General features: G+C 41.4%; 2 protein-coding genes across 3 annotated transcripts in view; one reads left to right on the forward strand and one right to left on the reverse strand.

The window, feature by feature from the left end:
- Positions 1-966: 966 nt before the first annotated feature.
- CFAP276 (cilia and flagella associated protein 276) lies at positions 967-9,173 on the reverse strand. Its single transcript, XM_020805295.3, has 5 exons — positions 8,957-9,173; positions 6,433-6,534; positions 6,038-6,153; positions 4,640-4,773; positions 967-1,433 (listed from the first exon to the last, which is right to left on the reverse strand). The coding sequence occupies exons 1-5, from the start codon at positions 9,035-9,037 to the stop codon at positions 1,363-1,365; spliced, it is 504 nt and encodes a 167-aa protein (XP_020660954.3). The 5' UTR covers positions 9,038-9,173; the 3' UTR covers positions 967-1,362.
- Positions 9,174-11,148: 1,975 nt separating this feature from the next.
- The window catches only part of ELAPOR1 (endosome-lysosome associated apoptosis and autophagy regulator 1), an 80,572-nt gene continuing 76,742 nt past the window's right edge, over positions 11,149-14,978 (forward strand). The window contains exon 1 of one of the 2 annotated variants that reach the window (XM_020805293.3): positions 11,149-11,415. In XM_020805293.3, coding sequence (XP_020660952.3) covers positions 11,251-11,415 — 165 coding nt within the window. In that variant the 5' untranslated portion in view covers positions 11,149-11,250. The remainder of the gene's footprint in view (positions 11,416-14,978) is intronic. The other variant, XM_020805294.3, reaches the window with a different exon arrangement.

The raw sequence follows: 14,978 nt of genomic DNA on the forward strand, positions 1-14,978 counted from the left end.
TGTTCTCATGACAAAACTCTATTAGGTTTTGCCCTGCTTCATTTTGAACTCCAAGGCCAAAGTTACCTGTCATGCCTTTTATCTCTTGACTCCCTAGTTTAGCATTCCAATCCCCTATAATGAGAAGAAACATCTTTCTTCGGTGTCAGTTCTAGAAGGTGTTGCAAGTCTTCATAGAATTGGTCAATTTCAACATTGGTGGTTGGTGCATAAACTTGGATTACTGTGATGTTGAAAGGTCTGCCTTGGATTCGTATTGACATCATTCTATCTTTTTTGAGATTGTATCCCAGTACAGCTTTTCCCACACTTTTGTTGACTATGATGGCTACTCCATTTCTTCTACAGGATTCTTGTTCACAATAGTAGATATGATAATCATCTGAATTTAATTCGCCCATTCTCGTCCATTTTAGTTCATTGACGCCCAGGATGTCAATGTTTATTCTTGCCATCTCCTGTTTGACCACATCCAGCTTACCAAGGTTCATAGATCTTGCATTCCAGGTTCCTATGCAGTATTTTTCTTTGCAGCATCGGACTTTCCTTTCACTTCCAGGCGCGTCCGCAGCTAAGCGCCCTTTCGGCTTTGGCCCAACTACTTCATTAGCTCTGGAGCTACTTGTCCTTGTCCTCCTCTCTTCCTGGGGGCTCACCTTCCAGCATCATATCTTTTACCTTTTGTTTTTGTCCGTGGAGTTTTCTTGGCAAAGATATTGGAGTGGCTTGCCAGTTCCTGCTCCCAGTGGATTACATTTAGTCAGAACTCTTCACTATGACCTGTCCATCTTGGGTGTCCCTGCATGGCATAGCTCATAACTTCTCTGAATTACTCAAGCTCTTCTCCACAACAAGGCAGCAATCCGTGAAGGGATATTTTGTATTCTTTTTGAATACAAAACAGCAAAAACAGGTTTTTCAGCATATTACATCAAATGTCTAAAGAACATTGTGAGAACAAAAAGCTTTGAGGCTATACCTGTGACCTTTATTTAACTAGTTTACTAGTAATATACTTGTGCCAGATTAGATTGGCTTAGTTAAAATTTGAATTCAGTTAAACAGGAATATGTGATAAAACTCCTTCTTGGACCACAGCCCAGACTGATTCAATTTTTAACTAAATCCCTGGATTTATTAGGCTGGGTACATTTGTAGCTTGGTCCATAGGCAAGAAACAGCTTGTTTCTGCAGACACAGGGGTACAGTGCAGTAGTGTTCTTAGTAGGGTTCATTGAACTGAGTGCTTTAATGAATGGTCTAAAAGCAAAGCAGGGGCTAAAGAGTTCACTCCATTGTTGTAATTGGTTACAAGCTGAAATGACTTATAGGGGATTATAGTGGCCTATCAATACAACTTCTTTAGTGATAGAAGATCCCTCCATTCTCTTTACGGGAATATCCACTGTTGGTGGCTGCAGTGTGCGGAGATTCTGCAAAAGAATGAAAATAATAAATGTCAGCTCTTTATTTGCCAGAATTGTATCAGTTGTTTAAGCTGGTGTAAATACAATGATGTAGATTGCAGCAGTGAATTGTCACTAATAATAAATTACTTGTATCCCTCATGAAGCTACTTGCACAACTAGTGCGTAGCCAGGGACTCAAAGGCCTACTTGTTAACTAGCAATTACACCTCCACACTTTTGTAACTGACCATTCAGTTTCAGGCCATGAAATCTTCCACCACCGAAAGATCTCCAAACCAGAGCAGTATCACACACCAATTTAAGATAAAGAATTACTTTTGGGGAAAAAAACCCTTGAAAACTTTCATGCCAGAATTACTGCCAAATTTGATCATGTAAAAATGCATAAAGCCTAGTATATGTTTTCTGCAGTCCAGAGAAAAATGACTGGATTTAAAGGCTGAAATTCTGTTGTTTAGAATAGTAAATCATGACTAGAGTAAGCTCATTGAATCTGTGGACATTTACTGAGTAAAATATCTAAGTTCTACTGATTCAATTGGACCATTATAGTTGTGGCTCTTATCATCAGCTTCTTATAGCAAAACTGAAGCTTAAACTAAAGAAAGTAGGAAAAAACCACTGGGCTAGTCAGGTATAATCTAAACCAAATCCCTTATGAATACACAGTGGAAGTGAAGAACAGATTTAAGAAACTAGATTTGGTGGACAGAGTGCCTGAAACACTATGGATGGAGGCTCGTAACATTGTACAAGAGGCAGCAACAGAAACCATCCCAAAGAAAAGGAAATGCAAGAAAGCAAAGGGACTGTCCAACGACGCCTTACAAATAGCAGAGAAGGGAAACAAAATGCAAGGGAGATAGGAAAAGTTGCAGAAAATGGAATGCAGACTTCCAAAGAATAGCAAGGAGAGACAAGAGGGAATTCTTAAATGAACATTGCAAAGATATAGAGGAAAAGAATAGAAAGGGAAAAACCAGAGATCTGTTCAAGAAAATTGGAGATATTAAAGGAACCTTTTGTGCAAAGATGGACATTATAAAGGACAAAAATGGGAGGGACCTAACAGAAGAAGACATTATGAAGAGGTGGCAAGAATACACAGAAGTATACCAGAAAGATCTGGATGTCCCGGACAACCCAGATAGTGTGGTTGTTGACCTTGAGCCAGACATCCTGAGGAGTGAAGTCAAGTGGGCCTTAGAAAGCATGGCTAACAACAAAGCCAGTGATGGCATTCCAGTTGAACTATTTAAAATCTTAAAAGATGATGGTGTTAAGGTGCTACATTCAATTGCCAGCAAGTTTGGAAAACTCAGCAGTGGCCAGAGGATTGGAAAAAGATCAGTCTACATCCCAATCCCAAAGAAGGGCAGTGCCAAAGAATGCTCCAACTACCGTACAATTGCACTCATTTCACACGCTAGCAAGGTTATTCTCAAAATCCTCCAAGGCAGGCTTCAGCAGTATGTGGACCGAGAACTCCCAGAAGTACAAGTTGGATTTCGAAGGGGCAGAGGAACTAGAGACCAAATTGCTAACATGCGCTGGATTGTGGAGAAAGCCAGAGAGTTCCAGGAAAACATCTACTTCTGCTTCATTGACTACGAACAGCCTTTGACTGTGTGGACCACAGCAAATTATGGCAAGTTCTTAAAGAAATGAGAGTGCCTGATTACCTTATCTACCTCTTGAGAAATCTATATGTGGGACAGGAAGCATCAGTTAGAACTGGATATGGAATAACTGATTGGTTCAAAATTGGGAAAGGAGTACGACAAGGCTGTATGTTGTTTCCCTGCTTCTTTCACATATATGCAGAACACATCAGGCGAAAGGCTGGACTGGCTGAATCCCAAGCCGGAATTAAGATTGCCGGAAGAAATATCAACAACCTCAGATATGCAAATGATGCCACTCTGATGGCAGAAAATGAGGAGTAATTAACCTCTTAATGACGGTGAGAGAGCGCAAAAATGCTTTGAAGCTCAACTTCAAAAAAACTAAGATCATGGCCACTGGCCCCATCACCTCCTGGCAAATAGAAGGGGAAGATATGGAGGCAGTGACAGATTTGACTTTCTTGGGCTCCATGATCACTTCAGATGGTGACAGCAGCCATAAAATTAAAAGACACCTGCTTCTTGGAAGGAAAGCAATGACAAACCTAGACAGCATCTTAAAAAGTGGAGAGATCACCTTGCCAACAAAGGTCCGCATAGTCAGAGCTACAGTTTTTCCAGTAGTGATGTATGGAAATGAGGGCTGGACCATAAAGAAGGCCGACCACCGAAGGATTGATGCTTTTGAATTGTGGTGCTTGAGGAGACATGAGAGTCCCCTGGACTGCAAGGGGAACAAACCTATCCATTTTGCAGGAAATCAACCCTGAGTGCTCACTGGAAGGACAGATCTTGAAGCTGAGGATCCAATACTTTGGCCATCTCATGAGAGGAGAAGACTCCCTGGAAAAGACCCCGATGTTGGGAAAGTGTGAAGGCAGGAGAAGAAGGGGATGACAGAGGACAAGATGGTTGGACAGTGTCATCGAAGCTACCAACATGAATTAGACCCATGAGGAGGCAGTGGAAGACAGGAGAGTCTGGCGTCCTCTGGTTCATGGGGTCATGAAGAGTCGGACATAACTTAACGACTAAACAACAATTATAATTGCAACCTGCTGTGTTAATAATGCACAGCCAGAAATGGAGAAGAAATGATAGGCATCTCCATGGTTAGGTTTGAGAGGAATAAAGCCATTTAACCCCCATAGATCTACTTTGAATTTTAAAATTCAATTTTAAACAGCAGTAAGATAAAACTCCACAACAGCACTGCATTACAAGAATTGCCTGCTGTTCTCCAGTCTTTTTTTCCCTAGGTGTGAACCACACTATTCATTTCTGTGAACATGCCAGGTAAACAAGCTATCTGAATATAAATAGCTACAACAGATTTTTTTTTTAAAAAATCACCTTATTGTTAAATGTTCATTCACTCATGTATTAAGCCTTTAATGCATGGATAGGCTTAAGGATGTGTGTTTATATTCTTTCAGAAGGAAGCCTGTCACACAAAATAACAAGGAATTGCTAACTTAGTGTATGTGTCTGTACCTAGGAATTTGAGAAAAGCTTGGTCTCATTTCTTACCCCAGCCTGACAGCAGATACCGACATACAAGAACAAGTATCTGTTGCTCCTTACCTATGGCTCCTTCAATGCTATGGATTGACTCTTTTGCTGGGTTGACCCAGTGTCTCACACAGATGCCTCTAGAAGTGGGTCGCTGAATTGGAGGCACAGTACATTCTTTCATAGGCTCGAAACCCTTTAGTACCCTGTAGTGCTCAAAAATAAGAGGAGATGTATATATGAGGTGGTAGGAGATTTCAATGCAGAACAATTGCTTTAGATCCTTCTGTGCATTGGTGTATACATTTTGTTTGTGAATCACCAAAGATGCACAGGGATACCATCAATGAAAAACTGATACCATAATGTTCAGAAATTGGAGAACACTTCAGAAAGAGGTAGATGGCATTATTTCATCAAGGTGATATCTCCACTTGTGCATTTTCCCTTCTCTGTCTGTACTTGAATACACAGTATATGAGCACAGAATGCACTAGAGTTGCATCATTACAAATTTGCCCACTTCCATCCTGAATTTCCCACCTGGGATGTGTAGAGTTTGCCTGGTTATACCAAGTCAATGTATTGATTCAAAAATTTCCAGTACAAATTGTGCCAGAAGGAGCATGAAACAATATGATGAACAATTTTCAGTCTCTGGTGTACTGTATATTGGTTTGATTTTGTGGTTCAGGTCTTATGATAAGGTACTCTCATTTCATTATAACAATTTGATTTGGAACTTGTTGCTGAGCCTTCATTATAATGTAGCTCTTATATGCATTGTTATACTGATAATAGTTTACCAGTGCTGACTTCTGAGTATTTCTGTTTCCCTTTCTGACATTGATATATGCTGCTGAGATAATATACACTGAATTGGTCCCGATATGCAGTGGAGCATTGCTTCAAAAGTGTCAGCACATTATCACTGCAGAATATTGTTGTAGGTTTCAACAGCAATCGAATATGAGATAATCTATGCGATCCTGCCCAAAGTGGAATCACCTCTTATGTAATCTTATGTTACATACGTATGGCCATAGAGACAGAGATGGGGATTGCAGTTCCAAGATTATCCTAGTCAACATGACCATTGGTGACCCCAGCAAGGTGTTCTTCCTGCTTCATCTACAATCTACCTGTGCAAATGACTTCACTGAGGGCGGGATTGTAATTTCTTTTATGTGTGGCCTGGATACCAGTACCAGTGTAGTCTCATGGAAAGCCTGGAAATATGGCTGATCTGTGAATTATGTGAAAAGCAGTTTTCAGGAAAACATGGAAACAAAAGCACCATCCTTGGAAAAATATACAAATGCCTGTCTCCAAGGTAGTGACATGTAGAATATTCTCACCAACCTCATAGATACAAGAGCTGCACTTTGTTAGGCTAAACTGAGTTTAATACGAATCTGTAACCATCTGTGTTATTTGCTGAAATCAGGAAAATCAATGGATTGTGCTTACTTGTGTTCATGAAAAATTGTCTCTTTATGGAGAACTACCTCAGTCTTGTCTTTAAGCAGATCTTCATGGTGGTTGTAGAGAGAGCTAAGATTAAAATCCAGACTGTCCCTGGAAACCTGGACAGAAGGTGTGTGAGAATCAGTGTTCACATAAATACTACTATAAATACATATAAAGATTTAACATTTGAGACTGGCAATGAAAATAAATAATAACCTGGTTCTACAGATGATAAAGTAAGAAGTTTACAACAAGTGGTATGTCCTCACTATGCATATACTTGCGGTGCATTTTAAGGGAAGGAGTCACTGGAGTCAAATAGTAAAGAATAAGAGAAAGCATATTGGAAAACGCAAAGGTGGTGGCAGAGGGCTATAACAAATCAGCATTTTTACCTCAGGTTCTGAGTACCAGACCTCTCTTCGGATGCTTGCTAAGGTAGGTGTTGCATGCAGACGATTCCAGGGGTCCTGCTGTTGCACAGGGTAGGGCGTTTTCTGTACCAATAAGAAGCATATGAACTTGGAAGTAGTATCTGGAAATGTCTTTAGCCTGAAAAAGTGTACCTTTCTTGGACTGTAAGGTACGAGTACATGGGAGCTGGACTATGTAGTGCTATTTGTATGACTGGTGCCCATAGAATAGTGACATGATAAAGAACATGCATACTGTATTCCTCTTTTGACCATTTTTTAGCTGAGATGAAGTAGTTACTTTCCTTAGCTCACATTCAAGACAGTTGACATGTACTTCCAGACAACATACAAGAATTATTACAAGCACTTTCATTCTTGTGTTCTCGCTTTGTGGTATTCTGATCCAATGGCACAAAACTAGACTGTAGTGGAGCAGATGCACTGTCACATAGTACTGATCTGTTGCTGTTCATACCAAAAAAAGAGAAGTGTTTAAGAGGATATTCTATGCATGTCTGAGGCTACACATGTATTGCACAGAGAAGGAAGCTGTCATTAGTCCCTAAATTAATTAAAATGTTAAAAGTATAGGGTGCATAGTTTGTGTGAAATACTTTGCCTGTCCCAAGTTACTTCATGAGGTTCTCAGACCTTCAGGAAGTTTTGTTCTGTGTGCTTGATTATTTTATTTTAATAATGTTTTCAGCTGTTGATCTAGAACATGTAAGAAGTTAATAGATTTGTAGTTTTTTAGTTCTTACACCCACTCCCCAGTTTCCTTTTTTAAAAAAATTATTACATTGGCTTCTTCCCAGTCCTCTGGTATTAGGTTAGTCTTTGGAATAAGTTACAGATTTCATATGAACCTACCCAGCAGTTAAGATCTAGCCAGGGGGCCCTTTTGAAAGAGCCATCCCTCAAGGAGGTAAGAGGGATGGCTTGTAGACAAAGGGCCTTTTTGGCAGCTGCCCCAGACTATGGAACGCCATCCCAATTGAGATTTGTCTGGCACCAACGCTGATGACATTTCGGCGCCAGGTCAAAACCTTCCTGTTTCAGAAGGCTTTTAATTGAAATGATATCAACTGTGGGTCCTGATGGCAATTTTTAGAGTATATATTTTAATTGTATTTTTATTATTTTATCTTTTCAATTGTATTTTCGTTGTTGTAAGCTGCCCAGAGACCTTTGGGTAGTGTGGACAGCATATAAGTTAAATAAATAATAATAATAATAGTTTTATTTGGAAGAGAAAACATTTCATGTTTGACTTAAGGTCACATGCATTCAGAACCAATGATTTACTAATTTTTAATATGTCAGTAGAGCATAAAACCTAATCTGTCACTGTTATCTTACTCTGTTCCTGAGACCCCTCCTAAAAAAAGTCCTGGGATGGCTAGTTCTCCACATCTTCTGTAGAGGAGTGAAAGAAACTAAGATTTCTTTTTGTTTGTATTCTCGAAGTCTTTCACAGCCGGGATCCCATGGTTGTTGTAGGTTTTTCGGGCTATCTGGCCATGTTCTTGAGGGTTTTCTTCCTAATGTTTTGCCACTCTCTGTGGCGGGGATCTTCAGAGGACAGGATTCAGAACTCTGTCTGTGCTCTGGTGTGAAATACTTTGCCTGTCCCAAATTATTTCATGCAGTTCTCAGTCCTTCAGGAAATTTTGTTCCTTGTGCTTGTGCCTTGTTTCTTTGCAATTTCTTCATCTTCCTTTACAACCCTTTAGTTCTTCTGTGATCTAACTGCCTCCCTAACCAATTTTCTGCTTCTGATGTACAACAAGGGTTTTTATTGTTGGTCTTAATGTTTTAGAACATGCTAATAGAATTCTTATTTTGCATTCCTTATCTGCTTATATTTCTTTTGCCAAAGTTTGTGTTCCATCTTTTCCCACTGAATTTTTTTAAACTGTCTTTCTCCCCATTCCATTAGCTGAAGCAATCCTTTTGCCTCTAATAATTTCCTTGATCCTACTTAATTATTAACACTGGCATCCTTTGCATCCTGTTCAACTTTATGGCCATTTTTAAATGTGTGGTGTACATTGTGCTTGAGCATCTGTTATTGTGGTTACTAATCCATCATTTTCAAGAAGATAGCTTACATTAAATATGTTCATAACATTCAGTTTTAATCCACTTTAAAACTGCTTAGTGAGTTTCCTCTCCTCCCTTTCCTTCTTTCACTATTGTGAAAATAAAGGAAAGAGCTCACAACAATCTTCTTTGCTTCTCCCTCCAGTCATCTTAAACTTAATACATTTCAAAAAAGAATCAAATTATAGTTTTACAAGTTTTAAAAGTGTTGCTGTGTCATTTGTAAAAATAACCTACCCATAGAACATTGAAGACAAATTGCAAAACAATACTACAGGATAGAGCAATGTGAACATTCCAAATTAAATGATAATACTGTACTTGCATAAAAAAAAAATTGTGCAATTAACTGTTTTTAATAATTTAAAAAAACAATCTGGGAAGGTGATTTAACACTTACCCGGGAACTCTCATGCTTGTCAGTGGAAGGGGCTTCCTTTTCGTAGTAGGGGAGTGGGAAGGAGTCCTTAGTGGGTGGCATCCTCCAGGGCTTGCCTGGGAAATCTTCGCGTGGCGCCCGCTGCGGGAGCAGCCAAAAGAGACCGCGGGTTCTCTCGGTGCGTGTTAGATTTGTTTAGGATCCGGCAACCGTTGCTAGGCGACGGCCATCTTTAGCTTCTAGAGCTCTCAGCACATAGTCTAAAGCGCCCTCTGATGTTTGGAAGTGGAAAATCCAACCAGGAAGCAAAACCTTAGAATTTGGCAAAAGGCTTTGGGAGATGCTGGCGGCTGGGAGACGGGGGGGGTCTGAAAAAAATGTTGGTGGTGGTCTCTTATGTTATTGAAATTAGGTCGTTTATCTCAGTGAGCGGGAAATTAACGTGCGCTAAATATACTGAGCTTAAGTATAAAACATTTTAGTTATTGTTCAATATTCATTAATCCCCCCTTTTGAAAGACACGTTTAAAATAGACTCCGAAGTCATCGCCAGTATCTAAAACGCATTCAAAACCAAGGTATAGAGATTTGGGCTTCGTGAAGAAACTCGAGAGGAAACCCGGATTTAAAATAACCCCACGAACATACTTCCCTTCATATATTACGGCTTTAGAAATTACTGTAACTTTGTTGTCTTGTTAGCCAAAGAAGAATCCTAACGCACCCAGCTTCATGCCACAGGTGTTTTTTTTTTGGGGGGGCAAAATAATGGGTGCAATTAGGCAATTTTCGGCCGGTCTTACTGGTTCGAACGACTCCAGCATTTTAGATAGTGTTAAACGAATGGTGTCCGCCCCGGTTTATTTTAAAACCTTCTAAACCAGCTCTGTTGCGTAAGGGTCTTATACAGTATTGGGGGTGGGGGACAGGTTACAGACATCAGGGAGGTCCTGGTGCGAACATACACCTGAATCCATATAACGTGCCCGCTCTAGACCTGCAGGAGCATAAACAGCTAAACAAAAAGCCTGCTCTTTACAGTGACATAAGTATTGCTCATCGGTGTGAACAGAGTGGTATAATTATACCAGATGGGCGGGATATAAATCAAATAAATAAATAAACAAACAAACAAACAAATAAATAAATAAAACACACAAGACGCAGGGTTTGCAGTATCTCAGTCCTGTGGTATGGGAGGGTTTCACTTTCAGAAAGGGGGGGAGAGACTTTTTAAGAGTAGTCCATCGGACTAGATAGGCGGGATATAAATTAAATAAATAAAATATAATAAATAATATAATAAAAACTAGTAAATATTTCAATGTCCAGTTTACTGGTTACAACTCATTTTTCACCAATGAGTTTAGATTGTACTCCTTCAACGTTTACATTTGTAGAATACGAGGCTAATTTATCTAATTATGTCGCGTCTGTTGGAAGCCCTTTGAGTGGTTTACAAGGGAAAAGGCGATCAAATAGCTTGTTTGTATGTATAAAATTAAATCGTGTTAGTTCGGCACTACAAACACAGCGGTGCCAGTTATAGCGGTCAAAAAACAGAATAAGCTACATCTCGAAGACACCCAAATGAATAATTTTGGGGGAACCCAAAAATCCCGTTTATATTACTTAAAAGAATGTTCTCCACAAAGGTCAACGTGCAGACCAATCCTACTAAATGTTTGGCCATTACACGTATTGCGTTCTTCTACCTACTCCAAGAACGTGTGAATAACATTTGCATCTCCCCAGCTGCCATTTATGGCGAAATGTTACACGATTGCAACCCTCAGCTCATTTATTCTGGGGCGGGAAAACGCACGCTTTTCAGATTTACGGGTTTGCGACGAGGTCAAAATGACCAGATAGGCGGGGTATAAATGGAATAAATAAATAAATAAAGGATGAAGATTACAACTGTGGAGCGGCCCGAGTGAGCCATAAAGAGGCCGCGCGCGCTCTCCTGCGGCGCCATGTGCGCTTCGAGCGCTGTGGAAGGGGGCCCCCCTCCCCGAGGCGCGCACGCGCGCAAGACCAAACGGCTTGCCCGCTTCCGGCACGCGCGGGCACCTCGGGCGCATCTTTCAAGCCTCAGGTGCGCTCCCAGACCGGCACGAGGAAGGCAGCTGCGGTTGCTAGGCAGCGAGGTGTGGGCGGTGCGAGCCTGACAGGGGGCGGGGCGGGTGAGCGAGGCGAGCGTCCTGCATCCCTCTCCGGCTCCAAACGCTGCTGCTGTCGCCGCCACGGCACCTGAGACGTCGTCCGCTGCCTCCTAGATCCGCCGAGCGGCGCCGCCGCCTTCCCCTGCCACCATGGCTGGGGCTGCCAGGCTCCATTCTCCTGCGGCGACCGCCGGGTGCTCGTGCCTCCGTGGCGGAGTCGGGCGGAGGCGTCGGCCCCCCCTTCGGCTCGCTTTCTTGCTTCTGTTCTGGGCAGGTGCTACGGCTCAAGGGGAGAACCTACACGTCTGCAAAGAGGTACCGCCGGGGGCGGGAAAGGGAAAGGGGAGGATCCGGAGGGCAGGCGTTCCGGACCCGGGAAGGACAGCAGCCCAGGCCAGGGGGCCAACACGGAAAACACCTTGCAACACCTTGCACCGCTGTCGGCGGGCTGTGTTAGCTAATAATGCTCCACCTCAAAGTGATCCGGGATTCTTTTGGAGCCCGAGGCACTTGGAAATATTGTAGAGTGTTCTCCCTTGGATAGGGATGAAGGGGGAAATTCTAAATCTCAGGAAGGAATTGGACCAAGGGTGGATGTCTAATAAAAAACGTCATTGTCTTCAGTGACTCCTCATGTAGTCCAAAGGAGGGTCCCGGGCTCTTTATAGGATGACCCAGTCTTATTGTGCCCTACTAGTCTCCTGCCACAGTAGTTCTTTTGAAGTCTTTATGATGGATCCGTTTTTTTATTGTCTTTCTGTCTAGCCTGAGCAGGTGGGCTGGTTCTGAAGTCCTCTTAAGCTCTATCATCAGTTGCAGAAGCAGCAGCACCTACTTTGGCTTTAACCAAAGGTAATGGTAAGGACACAGGAGAGACAGACCCTGTTTGTCGCTTAACAGGAGGAGCAGTGCTGCCAAACCTTCTGATACTAATATTTGCCTTCCTGCACCCCACCCCCTTTAACAGTTGCTTGGTATTTATTTTGGGAACCTGGCTGTGTATGCCTGTTTTTTTTTCTACATAACCTGGCAGGTTGTGAGTCAGTTGCCATCAACTTTCTAATGTGTCAACAAAGGACGACTTTTATTTTTCTTGAGCATGTCTGTTTTTGTTCCTCCCTCTTCCCCATTTTTCCAAACAATTGAAAACTGATGTTATCAATATAAGTAATGGAACAAAAATCAAAGGCACCGAAGCAAAGAGGGAAAAAGAGTATAAAGACTTGCCAGGTGCAGGGGAGTGAATGCTTTGAAAAAAAACCAATTTGTTGTATAGATTGCTGTTATATTCCATGAACTGAAATGGGAAAGGCAGTTCACGCTTATTGTCACGTTTGGCTTTTTTTCTTCCCAAATTCTGGAAATATCAGTGTTTTGGTTTTTTTTTTTAAATTTTAACGTGCAGTCTCTTAAGCGCTTTCTTTTTCTGTTGTAGTTCCATGACAGGCATATCAGGTTTCTTTCCAACTCATTCCACTAAAAACTGCACCTGTAAAAAGCTGGTACAACTGCCAGAAAGCACTCTAAATCTTTTTGAGGTTGTCCATGGATTCTAACAGTGAAGGTAATACAGCACTCTGAAGGTGCAATTAGCTCTCTGAGCTCCATGCTTGCATACTATTTCTGTAAAGAACAGAAGAGTTGTGTGGATCAAACCAAAGGTCCATCTGCTCACTATCAAGTTTCTCTCAGTGACCAGACATGTTGATGTATCTGGAAAGCCCATCAACAGGGCTCTAAGATTTGAGCCACCTCTAGTGATCAGAATATGGAGGGGATAGGTGGAGCTACAGCAAGAGAGGAACAATGGAACAGGTTAACAGTGGGAAAGAGGGAGGTTCATAAGTAGTCCCGCCCCTCTTTTTTTCACTGTACTGCCTGTTGTTTGCCAGTGATCAGATGGAGATGAGACAGTTCATGGAAAGAAGGGTACCGGGGAGTGGGAGCAACTAAGCAGTGGGGAAAAGGCTACAATATTCTGGGAGCTCCTCTGAAACTGCAGTGGGAAGAGAGAATAAAGTGTGCCTGGCAGAAAAGAGCCTGAAATTTAAATGCTGTGTAAATTCCATTTGAATCAAAGGCACTGGTTCCCCATCCCTGGACAAATGGTGCAAACTAGTTGTTATGTTTCAGCTATGTAAATGAAGAGCTGCAATGTATATAGCCAGATGGTTATACAAACATGGAATAATTGCAGTGTGACAGCTGAGCAGCATTGTGCCACTCTGACAATCTAGTAGTCTGAAGAAATCGTTTTTCCTTATGTACCTTTAGATTAAGTCTCAAACACACTGATACTCAGATCGTAGACATGTGTTTAGAGAAATGAGTTCCTTTGAAGTCAGTAGCACCGTGCTATCCTGAACATGCTTACCCTTGTCTAGTCCTGGAAGCTGAGCAGGTTCAGGTTTGGTTAGTTATTGGATAGAAAGCTGTCAGGTAATACCAAATATCTCCAGGTGGGACTAGGAAATAGTCCAAAGTGAAACCCTACAGATATGCTGCCAGCCAGAGTAATGGGACTAGTGGAACTGGTGGCCTGATTCGGTATAAGGCAGCTGCTTAAGTTTCCGAGTAGTCATACTAAATGCTGGTACTTAATTTAATCTGAAAGCATTTTGAGGTAAGTTTTGCTTTCTCAACATGTCCAACTTCTTTGGAAATGTGTTCCATTTAAAGCAGAAGGTCTTATCCTCTAACAAATCCATTCAGCCGGTGAAAGCAGAATACAAATAGGGTGTGGCAGAAAGAGACTGGAGGAGTTTCTTTTGTAGAGTGTGCTTCCGGAATTCCTAGCAAGCATAGCCAGGGGTCATGTTAACTGGGAGATTCTGCATGCTAAGGTCTGTAGAAGTATGGTTTCCAAGTTCAGAGTATGTGGCATATCCTTATTGTAAGGTGTCCCATGGACGTTAACAGAAATTCAAAGGGAGTGTGCTTTGGCTGACATCCAGATGATCCAGCAGCAGCCTACAAATAATGCCATGTGCTAGGAGGAATATCAGCTGATTAAGAGAAATGAATTCCTTAATCACTTGCCTGTTTAGTAGATCAATCAATCGCATGGTTGATATTGAATGTTTTTAAACAATAGCATAAACTACTGTGATCTAGCAAGCCAAAAGCAGCCCTCCACCATGTACTGTGAACTGCCCTCACCTTTTTTGTTATTTGTAGTTTCAAGTAGCTAGCAAAATAGGGTGTTTTGATCTCACAGTTAAATTGGCTTATATTGATGGTAGGCGGCTCTTAACAAAGCTAGGTAAGTACCATCTATGTTTTGAATTTTATTAAAATTAATAATTCATAATTTTATACATGTTTTATTTAAATGTGTCATCTACTTCAGATCTGAAACAGAAATTGTGTGCTATAGCGTTGCTGGATTTAGCATGCAGGGAAGAAGGGAAGGAGAATCCTGTAATTTAAAGGTTTCAGATACTCAGAAAATTATTTCTGCCTGCTTGTGTTTTGGAAACAACAAATTCTGTTTTGCAGTGACCCTTCTCTTTTAGACAAATGGGAGATTGAGTTTGGACAAATTGAACTGTTTGTGCTGAGCAGGGCATGACAAATGTTTCCACCGGTTGGCTCAAGAGTTAAGGGCAAGTTTTCTGGGTTGTTTTGGACACAGTTTGAAGGGCAGCTCCTGAAAAGGTACTTCTTAAGCATCTCTAGGAGTGTGGCATTGCATGTGGGGCTTAAAAACTGATACCACATTTTCATTTCAATGCCAGTTCATAACTTAACCAGGAGCACAGGCCTATTAGTCTGATTTTCTGGGGTTGTATGTAGAGTGCAGCTAACAATTTATCATGGTGGAAGAATGTAATAGAACTAAATATAGGTAACCTAATACAATACAATATACATATAAT

This window comes from Pogona vitticeps, chromosome 4 (assembly GCF_051106095.1).
Source record: "Pogona vitticeps strain Pit_001003342236 chromosome 4, PviZW2.1, whole genome shotgun sequence".
Taxonomy (NCBI): domain Eukaryota; kingdom Metazoa; phylum Chordata; class Lepidosauria; order Squamata; family Agamidae; genus Pogona; species Pogona vitticeps.

Coding starts and splice junctions, on each gene's coding strand:
- CFAP276 (XM_020805295.3), bottom strand. CDS start 9,037: ATGCCACCCACTAAGGACTCCTTCCCACTCCCCTACTACGAAAAGGAA. Junction 6,535..8,956: donor ACAAGCATGAGAGTTCCCGG/GTAAGTGTTAAA, acceptor TTATTGGTACAG/AAAACGCCCTACCCTGTGCA. Junction 4,774..6,037: donor ACAATTTTTCATGAACACAA/GTAAGCACAATC, acceptor TGAGCACTACAG/GGTACTAAAGGGTTTCGAGC.